The following is a 25820-nucleotide window of genomic DNA, read 5'->3' as shown; positions in this document are numbered from 1 at the left end:
AAACTTGGCTCTGAGAATCCTATTAACTTTCTGTTCCTGCGACATCTTTTCTGACCTCTGAGTTTATGGACAGTAAGAGCAAGGAGAAAACCAGTGGTAGCTCCTTTTACCTCTGGATTCCTCTAATCGACGCCCATGCTCTACAACGGCATTCCCTGTCGCCCCTTCCCCCATTTCCCAGTGACCCTTTTTAGGTCTCGGCTGGCGATACCAGTGCGCATGTGCTGCTCTCGGCATTCGAGAGCTTCTTGGAATCAATACGGATTCCGAAGCTCTCGGAGGCGGAGTTGAAGCCCCGTCCATCTTTTCAATTAGGTAGCGTCATCTCACATGTAAAACGCTGGCTTCTGATTGTAAAGGAGACTTCTTAGTCCCTCCTTGTTGCTACCTTGTCTCCTTTTGGCCCCACCCACCGGAATTGGATCGTATACTGGTGTAGTTACACATCCTCCTTTATAACTCAGTAAGCACTATTTTATTTTCATTTTCAGCACGGTACTAATGACAGTGCACACGCTCTGTGTTTAATTTTTTTTTTTTTTTACTTTGAAACTGAGTGTGGTGCCGCTTCATGGACACCTCGCTCGGATTATTTATATATTTCTTAACTTTAACAATGAGTGCAGCGCCCGCTTCAAAATATAAAAAGAAATCGAGCGCGGTGTCCATGAAGCGGCGCAACGCTCAGCTTTAAACTTAAGCATTTGCAATGCAATCGGACCTATTGCATTGCAAATGCTTGTTTTAATTTATTTTGCCGAATCTTCGTGATATTTTCACGTGATCTTTTTTGTATGATTTACATTCCAATTGTTTACTTGGCTCGGATCGTGCACGGGCCATTAGAGTCAAGCCCGAACCTTAACTCCGCTCTCCCTGGTATTTTTTGCTTCGCCCATGTCCAGGCCTTGGGGGGATCTTCAGGTCTTGAGTGGGAATCCTAACTAGGGCAACTCGGCCTTCGATTTGTCGCTTCCTAATTATAACGCTTAGAAGCTCAGAACTGAAGTGTGGCGCGAAGCGCTATCTAAGGACAGGATATTATCAGGTGACAACACAAAGGGTCTGCCGCAGAGACGATGACTAACTTAAATGTTGTGTAGGAGGCACTACAAGCGTAATACCTTGCCATTGTTTTTAAACGCCGCAGTTTAATTAGCAGTGGTGGAGGAAAATATTTAGTTTTGATTGCAGTCCCCGACTCGGAATCCCTCTCACTTGTTGATGACTCTCTATTTGTGTACTCTGACCCGATGTGCACTCGTGAATACTTAACCACCGATACACATTTACCAGGCGGTCAGGTGTTCGATCCGCTTTTGCTGCTTTGATGGTGCTTTCCACAGAGGAAAGTTGCTTAAAGTGCTCTTTGCAAGTGACATTACTAGTTTATTGCCGCTAATCATTCATTAAGCAGCTCCGGGATTTTATTAGTGTGCCCACAGCCTATTGCCCGGAGGCTGGTCACCAGTGAAGGTCACCACAGACAGCGGCGCTCGTGTGCTGTGTGGGTGTTTCTCGTGCTCCCTGTCTGGGATGACACAGGCAGCGCGCGGAAAGGGGAGAGGTCGAGCAAGCTGTAGCGCGAGGCACATTTCCGGCCGACGTGCCTGCGGAATGCCGTCGACTGCAAAAGAACTGTTGATGGACAGAATGCAGAACAATGTAATACATTCACCCCAGTACAGAGATCTGGGCCTAAATCCATCGTTTTTTTGCTCACCATGCCATTCCAGTTGAGACCCAGCCATATGCAAATCAGTCATGACCCTGTGCCCAATGGGAACAGTCCAGCCCGAACTGCCAGGCCAGGTCCTCCCTGGACTGGAAACAAGTGTCCTAGGACCGGTTTCGGGGTTTCACCCATCTTCAGTCAGGATAGCTTGACTCCAGTGGCATGGAGAGCACAGGACTCGCGTCTGAGCATACCCGTCCACTCGGGGTGACAAATGCAAAAAGAACTGTTGATGGACAGAATGAAGAACAATGTCATACATTCACCCAAGTACAGAGATATGGGCCTAAATCCATCGTTTTTTTGCTCACCATGCCATTCCAGTTTGGACCCAGCCATGTGCAAATCAGTCTTGACCCTGTGCCCGTTGGCATGGCAGTTAATCGCACCTTTCCTCGGAAATGCGTCTTACTTACCCCCACAGCTATGAAATACCGAACTCGCTGGCCGGCCCCTCGCCTCTCCATTCCCACAGAGCCCCAGCTCAGCTCTCTGTTACCACAACACTCGCACGGGCACACATGAGGTAGTGTAAGTTTCCTGGTGGTGTGGATTCCTACTCTAGTCACTTAATCTGAAGTCAACAGATAGTGTGAGCCTGCCGAGAACACGTCATCTGCCAGAAGCCGGCAAGGCCTGGTTTTGGAAGCGAGGAAGAATGAATTGTTTGCACCCGGCAGTTAGTCGCTAGATATTATTATTTATTATTCAGCATAATAGGTGTTGTTTGGAAGTTCGAGGCAGGTTTGGTTCCATGTGTTCTCAAGAGCGCTTGTGCAGGCCCTGCTATATCCGTGCTGCCGTGCACGACAATTGGGGTGGAGGCCTTGGCGTCTAGGGGGGGGAGTGACCTTGGTTAAAAGGTTTTCCAAACTCAGAAGTAGGATAGAGAGGCCCCAGAGGTCAGGTGGTGGTTTTGACTGAGAATCTCTCCCCAAGCTATCTTTATCAGAAGTATTGTCTACAATATTAACATTTTAGAACTTTAAATGGTTTTAATTTGCACCCTCACGAGGGTAACAATAAAGGTCAGATTAATGAGGCACGGTTAAGTGCTAGCACAAACCTGGATTATTCCCAACTTATTCTCAACTGGTATGGGGCTCCAAGGGGAAGAGAGCGGCCACAAACACGCTCAACTCATGAGGAAACCTCAATAACTTTAGATAAGTGCAACCACCGAGCGATCAATATGTTAAAAATATGATGGTATATGAATCCAAACAAGATTTCTTTGTTCTTCGTTTTTTAAATTATTTTCTTTCTTCTTCACATTTCATTTGACGTTCTTAACATAGTTTGTAGTCACTCAGGTAAGTTCCGTAGCCAACACATATTTCGTCCGTTAGGTGCATTAACCTCTGACTTCATCAGGGCTGTTGTAATCTCAATACTTCTAAATCATATGGTCAATGAAGAGTACTTCATTCGTGCTCGTGTAACGCCCATACACGGGCACAAATGAAGTACTCTTCATTGAGTGACAAGACCAGGAGACAGACAATTGATTCCCTGGTATATGGAGCTTAGCAGACCAAGTGACACGAAGAGCTGAATATAAGTTTAACATAGATTTACGGAAGAACTTGCGTTTTGTTCACATAACCATATGATTTAGTAGTATAAAGATTACAACAGCCCTGATGAAGTCAGAGGTTAATGCACCTAACTGACAAAACACGTCTTAGCTCCAGAAGTTACTTGAGTGATTACAAACTGTGTTAAGAACACCATATTGGTTGCACTTATCTAAAGTAACAATAAAGGTGCTCCTTGTTAGAAACCTTTACAGCATTCAATTTGAAACCTGTGACCTCCTCCTCCCCCCATCCGAGAGGACATTGTGCCAGACGCAGCATTCCCAAACCTAGTGCTTTTGACTGATACCTCGGTGTAGCTGATCTGATCTGCTTATTACCTGATCCGATGTTATTGGGGTTCGGGTAGGCCTTTGGAACAAAATGGCTGAAAATAGTTTCAAAACGGCTAGAGCGTGGAACAAAGCGAATCGCGCCTAGTTTACAAGGATATTATTACAGAAAGAACCGGGACACACGGGTGATATGGGTATCGATTTAGATAGTGAACTGTTGGTTTAGCTCTACAGTAGACTCGCTTATTCCTATTAAGTCCATTAACAACAATCAAAGAGGCCCTTCCACCTCCTGGTTTTCTGCGGAACTTCTTGAAACAAGCATTGAAAATGCAATAGGTCTCGCCTTTGATTAAATTTAAGCCATTAAGCCATTTGCTTTGCTAATGGTATTGTATAGCAAAGCAAATGGCTTTAACTTAATAAAAGGCGAGACCTATTGCATTTTCAATGCTTGTTAAGGTCTGGCTTTACAGCACAGTTGTTGCCTTACATATGTGAGCATCACTAGAGAGAGGCGTTGGCTCCGCCCACATGTTGAGATCCAGGAGTGTATGTTTTGATTGGCTGAAGCTGTGTGCTTCCACACAAAAAAGAGCTTCCCTTCCACACAGGTGGGATCATTTTATTTATCCAGCTGCCTAAGCTTGAACTTTCAGGGGCACACACATTGTAAGGCTATTAAAGAGTCTTGGATAACTAGATAATTTGTTGTTTTTCTCTAGCAGCAATATGGATGGGATGAGGGTAGTCACCTACGTGGATTTTTAGATTTGGCTTGACAGTCACCTGACCTTTTAACCTACATCAATATCACTCTACAGTTCTTTGCTTCCCCACAAATCTATACCTATTCCCATGCCTTTTACTTGTAATGCTTCATATTATCATACAATATTGCTTCCTTTAAAGCCAGACCTGTTGGCACTGTCAGTACTTTTTACAGATTGGGGATGTGCTTATTTTTAAAGTTGGCAGCACCCTGAGTCTACAGCCAGCCACACCTGGCCTGTTTAAGCACTATTACTGGTTGAAACAAGCATTTGCAGTACAATAGGTCTCGCATTTGCGAGAGTTTAAGCTATTGGCATTGTAAATGACAGTGCATTTTATGTATCTGTTTTGCTAATTAACTCATAAATAAAAGGCATTGTCATTTACAATGCCAATAGCTCAAACTCTTGTAAATGCGAGACCTATTCATTGTCCCGGACTGATCCGAAAGTGAAGGCACGCATGGCTCGCTGAATGTTGCAGGAAAGCATGTTGTGACTGCAGTAGGAGAAAATCATTAAAGAAAATAGTGCTTACAGACTAAAAAACAGATGTACTGTGTAACAACTGAAGTAAAAGGGCCAGTCCTCATGGGAGGTTACAAATGAAGAAAATGAGGTACTAAGGACTGACTAACAAGCCTATTTAACGAATCAGAAGCCAGTATTTACAAAGGGCAATGACATAAGTGAATGAAAAATATGGGCAAAGAGTCGGCTGGGCTTCTATTCCATACTCCAGTACAGCATGCCGCAGAGCAACGCATTCGCGGCCCAGGCTTGACCTAAAAAATGATGCATAGACAGGAGTAAGGCCCCATAGCAACAAAGAGCGGGGGCCAGAAGGACCTAACAATGAGAGGCCACTGAGGTGATCTGCAATTTTTAAAGCAAAGTATCCTCCTTGGGGATCTCGAAAACAGAAAGTAGGGCATGGACAGGGTGTACTTCATTTTTCTTTTTTTTCTGAGTAAACTACCATTTGTTGTATTCTGCAATAATACGTTCCTCTGAAAATGCATGGTATTTTACAGGCTTTCCTGAAAATTCTATGTGCTAACTTCAGGTATCTAACTTCAGGTCTCACCAGTTTGCTAAAGTTTGCCGTTGCCCAGAGCCTAGACACCCACCCTCTAGCATGAGCTGAGTAATACGCATGCCCAGTGAACTCTAACCTGAGACACAGAACACTCACAGCCAATAAACCAAAAATATTTATAGTTATGTACAATATACTAACAGCTGTTTTATGCCTTTATTGCTTCTACTGTATACTTAAACTGAAATATACACACAAGTCTATGTGTAAGCCAAATAAATATATAAATAACAAAAAGAAAATCTGTGTGCTGCCACTAGTATGGTATATGTTTATGAATTAATGCCATCACGCGTATCCTTGAAGTATACAGAAGTCCTATATCCCCAGCAGTAATCACTCCGTTTGTTTCCCTTTCAGTTGCGGCTGTCTACGATTCCACACTCAATTTTAGAAAGAATGAAAATCCAACATTACTTGGCATCTTGAATGGAAAAAAATACCATGCTGACCTTTATGTGAGGTAGGCTGCTTCTCGTTAGAATGACATTTCTTTCTATTAGAAAACGTGCATTATTGTGCTTCCACATGCAATATATGCTATGGACTTCAGGGTCACTGGAAGTATGCGGCACTGGAGGACCAGATTATGATGCAGTGTTGACTACATTATGTGACTTGAAAAAGCTAATTATGCAGCGTAATGCTGTCCATTCTTTGGCATTATTATTTCGTTGCTTTGACTGTTTAAAACATATTAAAATAAGTCCTTTTAGCAAAGGTGATATCTCATTAGTACCAGTTTAGCATCTGGATTCAGCAATCCTCAACAAAAGAAGTGTTAACATTTGTGAAGGACCTGACATTGCTTGTGTCACTTTAAAAAAAAAACAACTTTTGATTGTTTTGAATCCGAAGCAAAATGTTTTTTGTTGAAACAAATAATAGCAGCGTGGCAAGGGTGGTAAATCCATAATTTAGTGGAAAATATAGATCCTGCAAAATCGTATAATTCCAGTGCCACGTCCTATCGACTAAGTGAATTAAAGTAGCAGTTGCAACAAAAATAATCTAGATATTACACCTTTAAATTTCAGTTTTAACATTTGTAGTGTGGGTTTAAAAATCCCAGCATGCAGGTTGCTTTTAGCTGAAAAGCCAGAACTGGGTGAACATGTCACACATGACCCAGGGCAAGATTGAAGTATGATAATGTGATAAAATTAAATGCGAAATTGATCATCAGTTAAGGTTAATAGGAATAAGACTGAAATCCTGTGGGTGGGCAATGAAACATCTCCTCTCTCAGTTAAGACTTTAGACTTAGTGTCACTTTTGACCCAAGTGTTGTGTACAGTAGTCATGTGCTTAAGGTTTGAGCTGCAGGCTTTCTGTATCTAAACTTTTTGTGCATGACACTTCCATTCCTACTACCAGCTCTGCATCCCACAGCTGTGGGATCCTGGGTTCAAGCCTAGATTTTTCTTTATAAATGGGACTTTTTGCTAAGACCATCAACAAACTTCAAAGATTTCCAAATTTAGCCTTCAGACTGGGGTATGGCCTTTGGGGTTTTGACCATCTCTTGCCAGTTCATTAGGCATTACATTGACTGCCGGTCAAGAAGCGCCATTTAATGCTGTTTTGCTTGGTGCATTTGGCCTTTTAGTCAAGCTGCAAAATGGACTCCTACTTGTTGTCCATCATTTGAAACGGGCCAGGTGTAGCGGAAAATCCTCTAGGGTGCTACAGCCGCAGTTCTGTGGACCTCCGCAGCCTTTTGAACAGCCGTTCCATAACAACTTGAAGGGTTCCTGTTCTGTTAAGTCCCACCCTATCTTTTACTCTGTTGCTTTTACTACTTCTATCACCATAGTGCCTGCGGTCTACCACGCACTCTATAAACAAACATAATTTTGTCAAAATGTCTATGACGCCCTTTAAAGTAATATTATCGCTAATAATTGGACACATTTCAATTTCACATATTGAGTTTAATCTACGGTAAAAGTACGAAAGAAAATTGCGTCTGTACTGCAATTCTTTTAATCGGTCTATATATCCTGCAATCTCACTTGAAAAGTTTGGCTGGCTGGCTTGCTTTGTTTTATACCATAAAATCTTATTCTGATGAATTGAAAAGCAGTATTCAGCCTCTGTTTTGTCTGTATTTGCTCAAAGGTGAGGCCTTAAATCCATCTGAAACCCATCTTGCTTGCAGTATTTAACAGCTTTATAGAATAATTGTAAAAAAAAAAAGTGTTATTTTGGGGGCCTCGTTGTCATTTTTGTGATGATGTGTGATATTGTTATGTTCTTCAGAGAAAAGGTTGCATTTTAATGCGCCGATGTATTTTTCAAGGTACTTTGCAAAATATTATAGTAAATTATGTTGCAAATGATTTCGAAATAACTGTATTCATTTTCTGCAAAAGTCCACATTTAAATGAAAAGGGTAGTTTGTATATTTTAAAGGGGGGGGGGATGTTTTAACATTTGGACCTGATTAGGAGTCAGTTGGAGCGGTTTCCACAGTTGGTTACTGCTCTGCCTGATCATGACTAAATTCCAGCATCCGGGTTTTCCTGGGGGTGGGAACATTGGACCTGATTTTATCGGCCATTAATGACAGCCAGTAAAATCGTGTGAAGCTTTGGCTGCAACCGAAGCCACGCCTCAGTCCCTGCTCCTGCTCCACCCAACTTCTTTTTCTGGCAAGGAAGGAGCATTGAGTGCTAAAAGGTAGAAGGACGGCTCTCACAGGTCCTTGGGTTGCCTCACGGCAGGGGCACGGAGGGAGCCAAGGGCGGCCTACAGCCATGGAAAGAGTAGATGGGATGCTCCCACAGGACCCTTGGGATGCCTCACGGCTGGGGTACCGAGGGAGCAAAAAATGGAAGGACTCAGCCTCATGATAGATAGAGTAGATGCTCAAGCAAGGTCCTTGGGATGCCACACCGCAGGGACCCCGGGAAGCAGGGAGGGCCCAAGAAAGGGCAGGTCAAGCAGGACGGCACTTGCAGCCCGGGCAGGTCCCAAATCGTAGCAAGTTGAAGCCTTGACCCATGAACAGACGCCCAAGAAGGTAGCCCCTCCCGTCCCCGTAATTTGAGGAGGCTGGGTCCACGCTACAACGAAAATAATTGCAAAGACAAGGAAGTACATTCGCACAAATATTAAGAGAACATTAGGATAACCATGATTGTGCAAATGTATAACACATGTTAGGTGGAATAAACTGCGACCTTTTTTGGCACCAAAGCACATTGTCAGTGGTTTGATTTTAGGTTCATGAGGGATGCAGTGGTTGGAAGCAAGGGAGGGGGAGGGGCAACTCGCCTCCTGGAAGGGGTTCTCCCCCACCCCACACACCAGAGCGAGTCTTCTCCTTCCCTCCCCTCCCTTCACTCCCACACCTCACAAAAAGCCTTCACACATTTACCATCTGCTCAGTGCAGGTGATAGATGGTGTGCAATAAAGCCCTCACCAAGTGAATGTCGTGTGTAATACTGACAAACAAAAAAAACAAAAATGAATTTTGTCAACGTATCTGGTGCTCATGTAAAGCGCTCTGATACCTTTGAGTCAAGTATAAAAAACCCTGAAACAAATATTGCTGTTCGAGAGGCTGTGGAATACCGGACAGTAATTCTGTGTCAGCAGTATTAATCCCCATTAAGAAGGGTTTGACTTGTTTTTGCGCTTTACTGACGGGTTGTTACCGCACTGTAATGTTAATTACGTGTGCCGAGTTTGTACCACGCCAGTACAGTGCAACCTATAATCATGGCCTTTGTCTCGCGCACTTGAGGTTCATCGGATTGTACACCTGTCTTCACGTCTCCTTTTTTGTTTGATTTCTGCACCAGACGGATTCCATTAGAAGAAGTCCCGGAAGATGAGCATGAATGCGGCATCTGGCTCCACAAACTCTATCAGGAAAAGGTTGGTTTGTTGTTTGGAAACATTTCTCAGGCCTAAGTTGTTGGAACATTAATTATTTACATGTTGAGTCTTTATAATGCCTTCATTTCTTTTTTTTATGGATTCATTGAAGAGTATTTTTACAGTTAGAGGAGGGTTCACGTCAGCGAAGCACCAGGGGCGCTCCTCTCCATACATTATATTTTACTTTAGAATTGGTTGAGTGAGACAGGAATGAAAGCATTATGCTCCTGGAACGAAGGCAAGCTTTTTACCCTGCCTCTGATGTCAGCATGGGGATAAATTCTTTTGTAGCTTTCACAAAAACCCATTTGAATGATGCTGTATAAGGGTTTTGGCATATCTTGTATATTCCACAATTCTAATGTATTGCATGGGTTCCTTAAGTGGAAGGTATCCACAACTACGACTAAGTCTGAGAGGAGCACTGTAAACGAAAATATGTAAAAAAAATATTTGATACCAAGCAGAAAACTGTTTAAAGCAGCAAAACAAAACATATAAAATTGCCAAAATGTTAAATAGTAAATATGTATTTTAAAAAACAAAAATTCTATCAAACTGTCCTTTTGTGTAGCTGTCAAGTGGCCCATGCCATCTTGCACTCTGTCAGCCAGTTCAGGCTTTTTAATAGCAGGTCTGTACATTATAAAATATGCATCTTTCTTTGCCATTATTAGTCTAGGTTTGAAAATCCCATAATGCAATTCAGTTCAAAATTCCCAATACGGTTTATAGTGGTGCAATGGACATGGGGAACAAATACCTGTTTCCCCGTCGTCCGTCACGTTTGCCCACATTGTATATTGCCTTGTGCCCTGGGCTGTGCATCACCCTGGCTCTCTGTTGTACAAACATCATCCTGCCCTTGAACTGAACATCTCCAAGGGAACTCTTTATGCTTAATACACAGTGGCCTCCAGTGTCTTTTCTGTGTAGTGTGACATCAGTATGTTGCACTGAGAGGTTGAGTTTTGTTCTTCTTGGACATGTTTTGGGGGTTCAAGTCTCATCCTGCTAAAGTGGCTCTGGATGTCTGCATCCGAGAGTAGAGCTTGCCTCCACCAAAGGTGCATGTCAGACAAGTCCCAAAGACACAAAGTCCAACCTGCTCTGAACTACTGTTCCTACCCTGTCGTTGGATCCCACTCGTTTTTGATGCGTGAAGTTTTGAGGAACAAAGTTCTGCCAACTCTGTGATTAAAGCGTCACAACCTCTAAAAACGTGGAACTATCAGATTTTCTTAAGCCCCTACCACTACCTAATGATCCAGTGGCATACAGAAGATGTTGGAAGTTATGCAGCTGATATCATGTAACTGCACAGGCCAAGACAACCCTGGCAACTCACTGCCTTGATTTGTCCTAGTGGGGTGTTATTTCTGTCTCATTTCTGTGTCTATGCACTGATGAGTACATAACTCTGCTTCTCTTCATCTCAAGCAGATTCTATAGGGTGAAAATGGTGCCTTTGAGGTTTACCGCCGAGCTCCGCAGCCTTACATGTGGACATACAATCCACCTTCACCAGAGAATATTCTTATACAGGACTCCATCGGTTACTCCTTTATCTGAAATATTTAAACCTATGATGCAGATTTCGGTTTAGTAAAACAAAAGGCTGATCCAGAGATGAAGACTGGCAGATCCAGAGAGTGGCTTTACCAGCTAGATGCCATCTCATCTCTCCAGTGTCATATTCTTTCTTGAACGTCTGGAGTACCAAGCTGAAGGGCCCGCTCAGTATCACAGTGCTGTGGGACTTAATTCTGGCTGTCTACAAGTGATTCAGCCATTTATAGCAGTTACTACACGGAACGGTTCTGGTAATCCATCTTTTAGTATAAAAAGTCCTGTTTCACTTGCTCCTTCTTTTCTAGTCCCTTTTAAAGGTGCTCAGATCCCAAGGATGCCCTGGTGGCTTTCTTCCAAGTATTACCAGCAGATCCTTCTAATTGGTTGCAGGAACGCCTCATGTTTGCAGCTTAACCAGGAGAAAACAGATCATTATATTTGGCATGAGAGGCAAACTCTGAAACCCGCGTGCACTTTGTGATCCAGGAAAGCCATAGACTTTTGTTGTGCGGTGACTGGGTGTAGGGCAAGTTGGGGCATCCTGCGCTGGAACTTGGATGCCTCTAATGACGGCATGAGACTGAATACAAAGTGCACCCAAGGGGCCCTGAATGACAGCCTATTCTGCTACTTTTGTGTAGCATGGAAATGGGTCAACCAGTCCACCTTGCCGTACTCTGGCCATTTGCTGTGCCCAGACTACCTCATGCTGTGGACCAGTCCCATCATTCACAACCACCATGGCCCATTTAGGTGGATGTACCAATCCTGGTTCCTTCCCTCTCTGCCTGTTCGGGAAATGATATGGTACAATAATAGCGTCCCACTTAGGGTGTTATTGCTTTCTTATTTCCCAGACATGCTTCTATTTGTCCTATCATTGTTTCGCTAGTTAACCAACTTCTAACATTTGCAATACTCACATTTTACGTTCAACAGTATCTGACAAAAGAGGCTCCCTCTAATGTGCGAGATCATGTGTCAAATGTATTAGCGTAAATTTAAAAACAATGCATTATCCATTTAGCAGTTTAGTCTTTGGAGCCCTCTGCAGCAACCACCACCTTGAGGGGTCAAATCTTGCTGTGACAAGCGGGACCATAATCACAGCATGATTTCTACAATGTTTTCACACGAGTCATGCAACTTTTGGTTGAAACTTGATTACAGCAGTCCCCTCTATCCAGGAATCAATTCCTTAGTAAAAGTAGCCGCCTTTTCTGTTTTGAGATAGGAGAGGGATCATCTTTCAGCTGCCTTTCTTTCACTGGTGGATCGTGTAGTTAATATGCCCCCATGAAGTTGTTGACCTGTTTCGAGCCCCTATCTTATATGTAATGAGGCCTTCAGAACAGATGATAAATTGCATTATGACCCATACGAAGAAGTACAATTGGGATAACTCCTCTTATTTGCACACCCGCGGTGTGTGCAGACTGTATCACCCGTCGATGCTTATTGTTACTTGGAAACTTCATAGGGATCTGTTTTTTTCTGCTACTGTACAGAAACATTTATCTGTATGTGTGTTTTATTCCCAATCTCAGTCTTGCAAGAGCATGTTCCCTGGTCAGAGGTACTGCCACACGTGTCCTGCAAACGTGATAGCATCCTACACATCATCTCTTAGTTAATGTGGGTCACTAAGTGTCTCTGCTAGTGTCTCTTACGGAAATGTTACTTTTGAGACTTTCCATGTTGGTAGCACTTTGCAAACATCTTCCTCTCTTTCCAGGCGTGCTCCCTGCACCATGTGTTTCGAACAATGTCATAGTGTTGGTATGTATAGTATGTGGTGGAAATTGATATTTAATTATCTACAAGTGGCTGACAGGCTGATCGATTCCCACTCCTTTCAAATGTCTGGATTTTCTGCATTAGGCAATGACCCTGCTCTTTGGTCAGGGTCAGTTGAAGAATTTGTCTAAATTATCCTTGGTTTCTGATCTGAGGATGTTGTCTTGATTGGCATGGTTGGATACTAAGGCGGGAAAGACTGTACTCGTACCAGACAGAGGCATTTAATGACACATTATGGCAGGCCACACTCCTCCACCTCCACCTCCAAAGCTGACCTACTTGCTCCCTTTGGCCAGTTGGTTCTTTATGTCTGGCTCATAACAGGATTCTGGATTAATAGGTGCTTTGAATTCCAATGAACACCTTTTGTCCATTGTGCAAAAGAGATTTTCCATCTTGTTAGTGTATTTTCGCACCAAACAACTGGGCAACCACTTTCCCGGTTATTCAAAATTGAGGTATGCATGGCTTTGGGTCCTGCACAGAGGAATTAAGCTATCAACTTTTAATTTTAAATTGTATCGTATTTGTATTTATATAGCTCTTAATACTCCTCACAAGGCACTGAAGCACTTTACAAAAGGGGCACATAAGCTGTTAATTGAAGAACAGTACATGATGAAGTATGAACATATTCTTCCACCGATGAGGTTATTAAAGGGAAGACCCTTTTGCCTCTAAGGACACCACAAAGTGCTTTTGGTTCACTTAAATAGGCAAGGATCTGCCTCTGCTAAGAGATATATCACTGATGTATTTTAGTTTACTCTGTGAACATCCGGCTCTCTCTGGCATGCCTTCAGACCCCAAGGAACCACAGGGGCCTCCAGTCAAGTTTCTGCTGGCACGTCTATCCCTGGAGCCGTCTGACCCCTTAGAACCTGTTCCCGTATCGAGTACTGAGTCCGGTGTACAGTCTACTCCTGGTCCAGGACATAGACTGGACTCGTTGTCATCGAAACCAGTGCTGACGCCACCCGCAGCGGAAGAGGAGCCAGTGCTAATTTCGATGTCTAACACAGGACCGACCACCTTTGGCCCAGTCTCGACCAATGTCACACTGCGAGATTTCTGAAGCACAACTGGTAGTCATGCAGTATTTCCTCCTAACATGTCGATCAATTAGATCTGACAGATGGGTCCTACAAATTGTTCAGCATGGCAATGTCATGCCCTTTCTTTTTGCCTCACCAAATCTTCCTCCTAAACCCGTTCCCTTTCAAATCTCCCTCATACCTCACTTCACCCCCATTTTTATCGGGCCACAATTTTACAAAACCACTTTCCTCGCAGCCTCATCCATTCCTCCCACATTAAAAAACTTCTCCAAAACAATAATTGCATTCCTATGTTGTTTTTAATGCGTGATTTCCTTCCTGTCCCCGCTCTATACCTCTTCCCTTTGCGCTAGCTGAAATAAACACAGACAGTAAAATTGTATGAATTAAATGTACTGAAGTAATTTTGACATGAGCTGAGAAGCAGATCTCTCTCTGGGAGAGATGTCTGTGGATTCCTGGGAGAGATGTCTGTGGATTCCATATCCCTGGTCAACTACTCGAAAAAGAGATACCTCATAAGGAAACTGCTTGAAGTAAATTAATACTTATGTTTAGAGTGTGTTTTTAAACAGTTAACATTGATTATAGCTAGGAAGAGCAGCACCCAAAGCATGAGTTTTGTCAAAATCTTTGCAAATGTAAAGTTAATTTATCCTGTCCCATCTCCATGCCCTGTCTACAAGCCCAGCAGTGCGTTTAGGTACACTTCCGAGGAGTGCAGACTCAGATAGTGCTGGAAGTGGTGGGGTTCTCCTCCATCTACCCCAACGCTCAGCCTTTTACAGGTATGCCTCTCCCCTTCCCGCCCACCAAGCACACCCACCACTCCAATCGATCCGAGATGACAAGCATAGGCATTTTCACATGGTACGGAGATGTTTCCCCGTCCATGCTTGCTCCCTCCTCACCTCCTTGCAGCAGACTCAAGCTCAGTCCCAACATCTCTCTTCTCTGCTGCGCCGCCATCTTCCATCTGCACATTAAAGAATGAAAAGAATTAGTACTTATCTGCCAAACGTCCTCCTCGCTCCAGTCCGGTTTCTTCCTCTTGGCTCTGCGGCTCTGCCTCCAGTGAGGGACCCTCAACAACTGAGGCGCAACTAGAGCCAAATTTCGGGGGGGTTGAGCAAAAATTTCGGGGGGGGGGGGGGCTGAACTTTAAGCAATAGGCAGAGTGGAGCTGCAGGGGCTCTTAGAAGGGGTGAAACAACAGCGAGGCCTCATTAACATGCAAATGGTCTTTTAAAGACCTGTGAAGTGTTCGGGTGCAGCTGCTTTTTTGCCCGGGAAGGTGTCTCATCCCGGGCTGCCACACACGACGGGGGGGGCTGAAGCCCTTTGAGTCCAATGGGTGTTGCGCGCCTGCTCAACAACAACCCTGACCAATCCTGGTGCTGCTCTCAGCTAGCATGAGAGCAGCACCAAGATTGGAGGGAGCGGCCTTTCTTGGCACTATCGAGTGCACTAGAGGCCTTGCCTTGGTCCAACCCAGCTGCCTTAAGACAAGACGGCCGGCTTAAGGAACATGCGCACTTTGAACTGCCAAGGCAGCCCACCCTCCTCTTTGCTGCTGTCACTCAGCAGGCCCCACCCCGTCCTGATGCTCGATTCGGGACAGATGGATGAAAAATAAAATGGTAATCAATTAACTTGATTACCATTTTATTTTTTATCTCTGGGACTTTTTGGGGGCATTTTGGTTAGTGTGGTGACGATCCTCCGCTCAAACGGAGGAGCCGATACTACTGGATACAGTGCAGTTCAAGGTATCCCCTCCCCTTCGCCAGTAGTAGTTCAGGACATTGAGGCTATGCTCCTGCTGTTTCAGCTTCAGGCCTGGATCTTGTTGAAAGCAGCTTTGAGATTTCTTGGCCTCTAAGCATCGTCATCTTTCTTCCTGACTACTGTAGCGGCTACATGTGGGCCTTGCAGTGGATTTCGAATTTCTAGTGGGCCCAGCACCAACGAGATCTATTAGATGCCATCCGGATTTGGCTAGGTGGCAGGCCCATCTCCATCCCCAATATTGACCCTTTACAAGCACATCTGTCGGATTTTCTTTGGTGCGTTTTGCCTTTTTTGTGTTTACTGCACCAACCGTCCTTGATTAAATCACCTGCTGGTATGGGATTTATAAAAGGTCTGACAATTATGTTTACTCACAAACAATTGGTAATGCCACATGGGACCTTAACTTGATCTTGACGTTTCTTATGTGTACACCTTTCGAACCAACGTATAACTGCTTGCTGCGACTCTCAACTTTAAAGACCGACTTGCTCATCATGATTGCTTCAGCTTGTCATATGTGTGAACTTCAGGCACTGGATACTCTGTCTAGCCACAGATTCTTCAACATCCTCAGTCCTCCCCATTCTGTGGAGTAGCCTCTCTTTACATGTAAAAAGGTCCCAAGTTAGACCTCCGCCACCAACAATTGTGCATGCTCATCATCTGAGGGCACAGACAGAGATAAGCCAGAATCTGACATTATTGCTCAGGACAGGTGCTTATATGCTGCTCCACTTCATGACTTACGGGGTGGTACAGAGCCAGTATGGAGCTGTACTACACTGCTAAGCAGCACACATAAGCATTGCTAGAGAAAGTTTCCGGATTCAGTCTGGCACCAGTGAGTATTCCAAGGTGAGGAATCTGCAGTAATATAAAGTATCCACCAGAAGAACACTACTGAAGATCAGTATACAAATCCGCACCAATGCAGGTGGAGCAGTGTTGGGTGTGTGTTCTCATGTTTTCAGTTCATCAGTAATTATGGAACCCGAGTTAGGTATGATGGAATGTCAGTCGCATATATTTTGAAGCCGGTGTAGGCGCGGAAATAACATTTTCATTTTTTTAATATAATAAAAATATTTGATTTAGAAATTCAGTGTGATATTTTTATGAGGAAAACTTGAGGTCACTTGATTTCACTATAAAAAGTCTCAGCTAAACCTTATACATAACGTATAAATACAAGGCTCGCCACCCATGACACTATCTCTTGCATAGTGACCGACTAATGGACGCAGACGGTCGGCCCCTGTCCCAGACTCACGTTATTCTGTGGACTTTTGCAACCTTCTATTAGGACCTTAATGCTTGCAGGCCTTTCTTGCACCCCACCCCCCCCTCCGGATATCCGCTACCTACTGTTCTCTCCTCCCTCGCCCGCGACTTAGAGGAGACCATCACTGCAGAGGAGATTTCTTCTGCTTTATCTGACATGCCGGCCGGCAAGGTGCCCGGACCCGACGGCTACCCGGTTGAGTTTTATCTGCGATTCTTTGCTGGGTTGATCCCTCCCTTTCCTACTTAAACTCTTATGTGGAAGTGGCCAATCAGTGTGCATATTCCCCACCCCCCGAGGGACACCCCACTACATCCACCTCCTGGCCCCCAAGAAATAAATGTTCCTCGAACAGGCCCATCTCTTTGCTAAACTTCTGTCTAACCGACTACAACCTGCTTTGCCATACTTGATCTATCGCAATCTTTATGCTAGGCGCAGCACGAGACGCTGCATCCGAAGGGTTCAAGTGGCACTCTCCAGGTTAGGTGCCTCGCATTCCCTGTTGTGGCTGCTTTTAGATTTTGAGAAGGCTTTCGACACTGTTGATTGGTCCTATCTTGATGTTGTCCTCGAACGTGCTGGCCTGGGACAATACATGAGGCACCTTATTGGTCCCCTATATCACCAGCCTCAGGGTCAGGTCCGGGTCACCGGCTCATTGTCGGATCGTTTCCCTATTAGGCTGGGTACGCACCAAGGTTGTCCACTGTCTCCATTACTGTTCCCCCTCGCAATTTTGCCTCTTGCGTGGCTTATCCACTGTAACGCCCAGCTGTCACGGTGGAGGGGGTGGGAGTGGACTGATGTGCTCAACTTGAAAAATCTATCTACCTTGCCATAGACTTCCACGGAAGCATGACAAGATATGGGGGAGGTGGTGGGCATATTGTGGACTTTGGGAAATAATTAGTTTATGGCTAATTACATTGTGTAGGTGTAATGTGACTATATTTGTGCTTTATTGGTGGTTTCAAAACGAATACAATTTTGTTATAAATAGATATGGTCTTTATTGAAGCGTAGCACTCTCTGCTCGGAATTTTATGGTTCCTCTTTTGTATTATGTTTTTCTGTTAGTTGTATTTATTTTAACAAATTAAGACAATAAATGCGTGTTAGCTTCTTCGAGATGACTATGTAGACCATAGGCCAAACTACAGAAATGTTCAAGCATTCAAATCTTAAAATGTTGATTAATTTGTGAAGGACATTTCTTTAATCTGAGTATCAGAGATACAAATATTGACCAGAAATTGGAGCGCCTGTGGGCTTGGAAATGAAGCTTGTTGAAAGATTTTTGATTCTCAAAATTATACCAGTTTAAATAAATGTGGAGGGCTATGTAATTTTTTTAAAGTGCTAGATTGAGCAGTAAAAGGACGAGAAAATAGCTTTTGGAATTAGCCAGTAGAAGTTATTCAGGGTTTACAGTGGAATGTTTTCACAGAATTTCTTATATTCGAATTATCACATAATTGTTGATATTAGAATTACTGTACACATTTTTCAGATTTGTGTCAACATAACAAGGTGTAACATGCACATAATTAATAGGATTTGCTTTTTCCTATGTACTAAATCCTTGCTTCTAAGGTCTTTGGATATTTTATTTCAATCTACATTTTTGTAAGTGAGTGGGATCGGGGTTCAGGATGTGTGGAATGGAAGAAAGAGGGCACAGGCGAAGGGAGAACTATATTTAATGAAAATTGTAGCACTCACTGTTTACTTTGTGTTCTTAACAGGATGCCTTCCAAGAACAGTACTACAAGACAGGATCTTTTTCAGGCATCCCAATCGTGCGTCCCCGAAGTTGGTGCACTCTGCTAAATTGGCTTTTTTGGGCACTGCTACTGATGTATCCTTTAGTCAATCTTCTTGTTAACATGTTCATCAGCGGATCATACCTCACCTTGGCCATCTTCGCATCTCTCATTATTGTTGGTAAGTGTTGTCTTCAAGATGAAATATGGTTTGTTTGAGGGCCATAGGTGCATGTGAGCAGCTGGGTAAGTCCAGTTACTACTTACGTCAGTTTATTGAAAGATGCCCCTTACATGACTAGTCGTACAGAACGTGGTCTTCATATCATCCATTGTTGACCTATCAACCTGTAATAAAGTGCAGTCCTATTACTGGGAGAAATGTTTGTTTACATATGCATTTATTCTGACAGTGAATGTCCTGATTGTTTGCCAGTAATCTTCACGATCATAAGCCTTTCTCTTCCTCTCCACAATCCTAACAGTTTGAGGACTAATCCCAGCCCTCGGGTACCTACTAACTCATATGTAGCTACAAATTCCCACCCATACCCAGAGGAGGTGGCATAAGAAGAGTCATCCGTAATTTGTGAATTCATGCAAAAAACATTATTTTCAAACTTGCAGATGGTGATAACAAATATTTGGGGAAGAGGCAGCATCACAGAAATGGGATACAAAAGGCATCGGCGACATGGAAAATTCCTGATAAGTAGTTAGGGCATTGCTGCATTCCTCTTCGTTGTCACATTCAGTGCGTGCAACTCAGTGAAACTGAGCACATTTTAGCAAAGAAACAATTCAGACAAGAAAGAGCGCTCAACCAGCTGAATCAGATTCTAGTCTTCAATGCTAAATTCAGAACTAGCTGGAAAGTCACCAGGCGGCCATTAATGTTAGGACGACATGCTAATGACAGCCTGAATCTCATACAGATACGGATAACTTAACATATATCACACAGAAGCAGAGCTGTGAACATCAGTGCCAAATGCTGCATTGTGAGACTTTCCAGCTGGAGTCTGTAATGAGAAATATAGGTAGTATTGGAATAATATATAGCACTCTTCAGATTTCAGAAATGGAGACATCCTTACATTCCTGCTAGGATTCCAACATGGTCCAGGTGAATTGACCCTGCACAATGGTCGGCTACTTAACTTGTTCCTTATCGTTTGCAGAGGGGGAAAAAACTACTGGACCAATCCACTCAGAGTGCTACCTAAAGTTTCCTCTCCTTGTCGCCCAGACCATATTACATGAACAATAAAATAAGCAATACAGCATCCTAATATAAAATGGAAACAAGAGCTAAAGATGTAACACCGGCACTCTGGTAGGCACCTCAAGAAAGGTTAACATCATGTAGCAGCATTCGACTCATAGGCATCTAGCCAGTGTGCAGTCACCAAAAATGATATTACAAAGAGATACTTCTGACACCCCGCCCCAGATACCCAAAAGAGTACAAATATAGAACTCTCTACACAACTAGGCCAGAGACACCTAACTAAAGGATGAGGTAATGGAGAACTTTTCAAAGGGCTGAAAATGTAATGCTTTGATACCTCAATGCCAGGAGCTCCTTCCTCAAGGAGTAGACGTCCGAATGCAGCGGAACATTATTTTGCAAAATTCAAGGAATTTGAGTGGGATCATGGGATAAACAGTGCAGATTATTTGAAGTTGATGTGATCACAAAGATAGCTAGTAGCAAAGATACACCAATAGTTTGCTAGTGAAAGAAGGATGCATCCCGATTGATGAAGCAAAGGATGAGAATCCAAGCTTGGGGAACTTCCACATAGAGCAGCATAGGAAACTAGGGTATTTGTGTCCAAAAATGGACACTCCCAGTCATCTGAGTCGTCCCGTTCTTCTGCTTTTTATCTGAAATTCAGAATCTAACTGAATTCTCCCCCCTCAGTGTTGGCATGTGACTTGGCCACTAGATTGTCTGTGTAGATCAAGACTTTGATGAGACTGAATGCCTCGACAGAACTGAAGATCACCCTTGGATCCAGGTATTTTAGTAACCAAGGACTCAATGCTTTTTCACTTTCATACTGTTATTGATTTATAATCTCTTATTAGAAGAGAGGTAAATCCTCCAGTCAAGAGTATCTGTAATGGCTGTAAAATTAATTGAGAGGGCGTAATAAGTCTACACCGCATGGTAAAAGCAGTGTAAAGCACAGATTCAAAGTAAATTAGAGAATATGCTTAATCGGGAAAGTCCAGGATTTAATACATAGTATTATTTCTTCGTTTGAAATTTGGAATTCAAAAACAATACAAATATAGCTTTGGGAAAGGCCTGTAAGAAGGTTTTTTGAATGAGATTAATTAATATGCATTTGCAACACTCAAAGAGTACCATATGTTGGGAGGTAGAAACTGATATTGTGACCCTCACTGCTTGAAGATGATATGCCACATTGACCACCCAGCCATCCAAATGGAGGGGGAGAAGGATTCCCTTCGAATGCAGAATACCCCGCAGGAGAGTGATCACTATGATTAAAAATTTAGAATTGGTTTTAGCTTGAATGCAGAACCTGAAACTGGCAGTAATTGGTAATCTACCAGGCACAGTGCTGGAGGTTTCCTAAACCTCCGGGAGAGGGCGATGGAGCTACTCGCTTTCTAGGTATTGTGTCCGATGGATCTGTGGGGCATAAAGCCTCTTTGATCCCGGTTAATTAATCTATGGATTATTCTCAACAGGAGGTAGACACGTTTTTTTGCCATATTTTTAAGCTCTGTCTTTGTAACTGAAATCAGTCTGTATGATGTACAGGCAATTGGGTTTGAGCAATAGAGTAATGGTGTCCCCGCAAGTGTCTCTGGGATGGGAGCCTTTTTCTTTTACTGCAATAAAAGGCCATATAATTGCTCACTCCGTTGTGAGGTATAAGCCTTAAATAATTCTCCTTTCAATCTAATGAGACTAGGGGTTTTTGTGTGTCTTTCCTTGGCTAATAGCCTCCGCCTCCTTTTCATTTGTGATGCCCTCATCTCAAGCTGCATGATCTTTGCTGGTTAGACATTCTTTTGAAAGGGCAGCCAAGAACCGTTCGAGTGCCCCAGTACAAAGTGGGTTGTTTGGGCTGTGAAGCTTTTTATAAAACTGGGGAATGTTTGTGCAGTGTCATATGGGTGTTGATTAGCTTGCTTCTCTCATTTTTGATGCCCCCAATTTCTCAATAACTTTTATCTCAAGTTATTGCATCATCTTTCTGGTTTTATTGCCATGTTATCACCTTTGTGAGGCTTGACATGCCAACTTTGGCTTGCTTCATCTTTGGCTTGCCTTTAGAGCTTTATCAGTGCTGTACCCTGTTTATTCATTCTGTTGGTCAATTTCGACAGAAGTGTGAAAGGATTCCAGTGGCCTTACCCCATATATTGGTTTAAAGGCCTCCCAAAGTGTCGCTGGAGGGGCCACCAAACCTGTGTTATTGGTGAAATACTGAGTGATTTCCTCTCTATTGGAGCCTGTAGCCTCCTTTTTGGTGAGCCACCACTTATTGAGGCACCACATGCCATAATGCTTTAGCACTACCCTGTCTGTTGTAAATTGTATGGGGACATGTGGGACAGGCAGCATGGATGAATGTGTCAATCTTTGGTCCAGCCCACTTCTGTTGCCACAACAAAAGAATAATTGATGCTGAAAAAGGATTGGTGTGAACCTGGAAAAAAAATGTATTGTCTTTGGGCAGACGGTGATGTCTACATTCATCACACAGGATGTATGATTCCATGGAGGATGCTAGAGGATTCTGAGTACACCTTTGCTGTATGAGGAGTCCTGTTTGTCTATTAATATATCCATCAGTCTGTTGAAGTTCTCCTGCCAAAAGGAATCAAACTAGGAGTTGTCTCCATTAGGATAGACCCTAGCAGTCTTCGGAATACTGGAACAATGGATGGAGGAACATGTATATTTAACAGCATTGTCAAGGATTTGAATATTCTGCCAGATATCATTACATAAGTAAGGGGAAATGTTGCCTCAATAATATGGTAAGCTACCTCATGTGAATCCCGATTGAAAGAGTCTCTGGTAGCCTTTCTGGATAAAAAAATGCATTTGTTTTCCATCAGATGCATCTCCTGGAGCATCTGGAACTCTGAATTATAGTGATTTGCCATTTTGATAACTGCTCATCTTTTAATTATATCCCACATCGCATTGACTTTCCATGAGTGGCATTGTAAGTGTGCAGGGTCATAGGTTTGTGCCATGTCAGTCATAGTGGTTTGTTGAACAAGTGTCGGGATATTGCCGATATGACATCAAAGAAGGCCTGATAAAAACCACTTCTGAAAACTAGGTATAGAAAGCCCATAACTTGAATGTCCTTATCCCTCCCCATACTTCAACACCTGAAGTATTTGGATGGAGACGTTTCAAGAACTAAGTAAAATTATCGGGACCTTGATTAGACCTGAGGCAACTTTAGTATTATTTTGGATTTCACGTAACCTAAGTACATTAGCAAAATATGCCCAGTGTTTTATTTGTATTGTCATGGCTGTTGCATAGTCCTTGATACAGTAAAATAAAGAAGTAAAATGAATATTTGTCCTGCTGATCATGAGGTCGCGACACTTCACCGGTCTCTTTCCATATTTCATTACGTAAGTTTTACTTAAGTTAACAAATCGGCCCAGATCTTTCATATATTTGAGGAAGCAGGTGAGCAACTACTGTGGACCTAGGGGAGTACGGGCCATAAGTACAGCATCGTCCGCATATAGAAGGGCCGGAATCGGACGATGAGCAATTTTTGGGAGATCACTACAGTTTTCCGCTAAGACAGTGATAGAGATCAGGGTATCTAAAATATGCCCACTACCACGGATAGAGTAATCACACAGTTACACGCACATACATTCATCATACGCTAGGGCCCATTTCACTAACATACGCTCAAATACTCTACCAGCAATAAACCTGTGGAAAGAAAACACCTAAACACCCTGCATCAGTATCAGGTCGATCAGATCTGGTTTAGTGACTGTCCTAATCAATAACATAATCTACACAACATATACAATAATGATCAAAAATATAAACCTAATAATTGACAAGAAAGAAAATTCAACACCATGTTTAAAATTATATTGCTTTATCTAAAATTAGTCAAAGTAAAATCAATCAGAATAAATCATTTCTCATAGTTACCTATTCTAACTAAGTGTCAGAACGGGTCAGGACAAGTCTCTCGGTAAATGTCTCTCAAGACGAAGTCCTCAGCATCAATCCTCAGCAACGTAGCTTCACGCAGCAAAGGTAAAATGGCAAGTGGCAAAGCCCTCCCTAGGCTAACAATTTTTATAGTAAAAATTACAATGGAAACACTCATCAAGTTTGCAAAATTACACTGAATCATTGAGCAGAACGAGAAGGAAAGGATGCAACATTGCAACATTTGTGAACCTCCGCTCAGGAAAAATACACATAGCGAAGACTACGGAACAGGAACCAAGAAAATAAAACATGTATCACATTTAATCCGACTTCTCCTCGGCCATCGAGCCACAGTTCAGAGTTTTCCTCTAAGGCTCCTTTGTCTTTCGAGATTGCCAAGGACACTTTCACTTTTCTTGGAGAACTCCCAAAAACTGCTGCTGTCCTCATGGAAAGTTTCATAGAAGGACCATGGTCAGTCAACTTCAAGACCATTTCCAGCAGGGGTCTCCCTCGTCACGTCTTTCACCTATTCACTCGAGGCCAGGCTTCAAAATTAGCCATCATGGATTAGGCCTCCATAGGCCGCAATAGACCATCTCAATTAAAAGAAATAAAAACAACGTTACTACAGCATAATGATTAAACAGTGTTAACCCCACTAATACCCTTATGTGTATGCATTTATCTAGCTTTGCAACATAAAAAAGCATTAATTCAGACAGCGTTTTGTGCTCAAAATAAACAGCACACAGCAACGTTTAAACATGAAAACTTGCACGTTATTTTTTAGAAAACAGAAACAGCACACACATGCTAACCCTCGTGTAACTTTCTCTTATGTTAAGACAAACGAATTGATTAATAAAAAACACACTTGCACAAGACAAATAATTAATTGTTATTCATTAATATTTAATAAAACGCATAGACATACTAGAGCTTCAAAAGCCCCTGAATTTTCTAAATGAAAACTCTGCTCCAGCAATCCTCCCTTTGGTGATGATTTTATCACCAAATAAACCCAAAAAAAAAAAAAAAATTAGTGAAAATTTAGTCCCATTTTAGGAGAAATCAGAAATGTCTTTTCCCCTTACACAACATTAAACACCAGTCACTCTTTCATCATCTCTCTTTGTCTCTAAATAAACACTCTCCCTCAATTCTTCTAGTTCAATTTCTTGAGGTTCTCTTTTCAACTTCTTATTTTTCTTTTCTTTATTCAATTTCTTTTTCCCTCCCCTGTTTTTACAACACACACACACCAATCTTATTATTAATAAAGCCACAATTATACAAGACAAGGGAAACAATATTCTACCTATAATTGTACTACCTATTTTTGCAATAAAATCTTTAACAGCTATCATTTTATTAGCTATTTTAGTCCACAAACTCCCAGCTTCAAGTGGTACTAATTCTTCATGTAAATCAGTAATATTTTTGATATAGACCTTCAGGTCTTTACTTTCATCAGGAATGTAAGTGCAACAATGTTGAACTTTCAATATTCCACAAACTCCACCCTCCTTGGCCAATAGAATATCAAGGGCAAGTCGATTTTGCATAGACATGGCACGTACGGCACTTAATTCCGTATTCACCAAAAGAAACCCTCCTGCGGTATTTGTCGATAAGCGATCAACCACTGTGGACAGTTTCCGAATTCCATAAGCATTTAAAGAAATTCCCACTGCTGGAATCAAAACCCCAAAAATATCACCCACAATTTCAGACCAAGTTTCTCTCTTAAAACGTGTTAATACGTTAATATCTTCTACATCTCTTATTTTATCTGTATGAAAAATCTTAGGAAAAACCAGGCCCACATAACATGTGCCATACCAATGGTCAGGCAACTTGTAATAAGCCTTGTTCCCACAAACATTAGTACACTCCTGGAAAAATCGTATCTTCTCCACCTCTGAAACCCCAACCTGTTGCAATGAAGTATGTATCATGGCACTCACTAGTCCCCA

General features: G+C 42.6%; 1 protein-coding gene across 2 annotated transcripts in view; it reads left to right on the top strand.

Annotated features, from left to right (window-relative positions):
• The window catches only part of AGPAT4 (1-acylglycerol-3-phosphate O-acyltransferase 4), a 396016-nt gene that overhangs the window by 331516 nt on the left and 38680 nt on the right, over positions 1–25820 (top strand). For both annotated transcript variants that reach the window (XM_085611455.1, XM_085611456.1), the window contains 3 exons: positions 5841–5943; positions 9291–9366; positions 18624–18822. In XM_085611455.1, the coding sequence (XP_085467581.1) occupies positions 5841–5943; positions 9291–9366; positions 18624–18822 (378 nt within the window). The remainder of the gene's footprint in view (positions 1–5840; positions 5944–9290; positions 9367–18623; positions 18823–25820) is intronic.

This window comes from Triturus cristatus, chromosome 6 (genome assembly GCF_964204655.1).
Source record: "Triturus cristatus chromosome 6, aTriCri1.1, whole genome shotgun sequence".
Taxonomy (NCBI): Eukaryota; Metazoa; Chordata; class Amphibia; order Caudata; family Salamandridae; genus Triturus; species Triturus cristatus.
The sequence above is the reverse complement of the archived record's forward strand: the minus strand, read 5'-3'. Positions and strand labels throughout refer to the sequence as shown.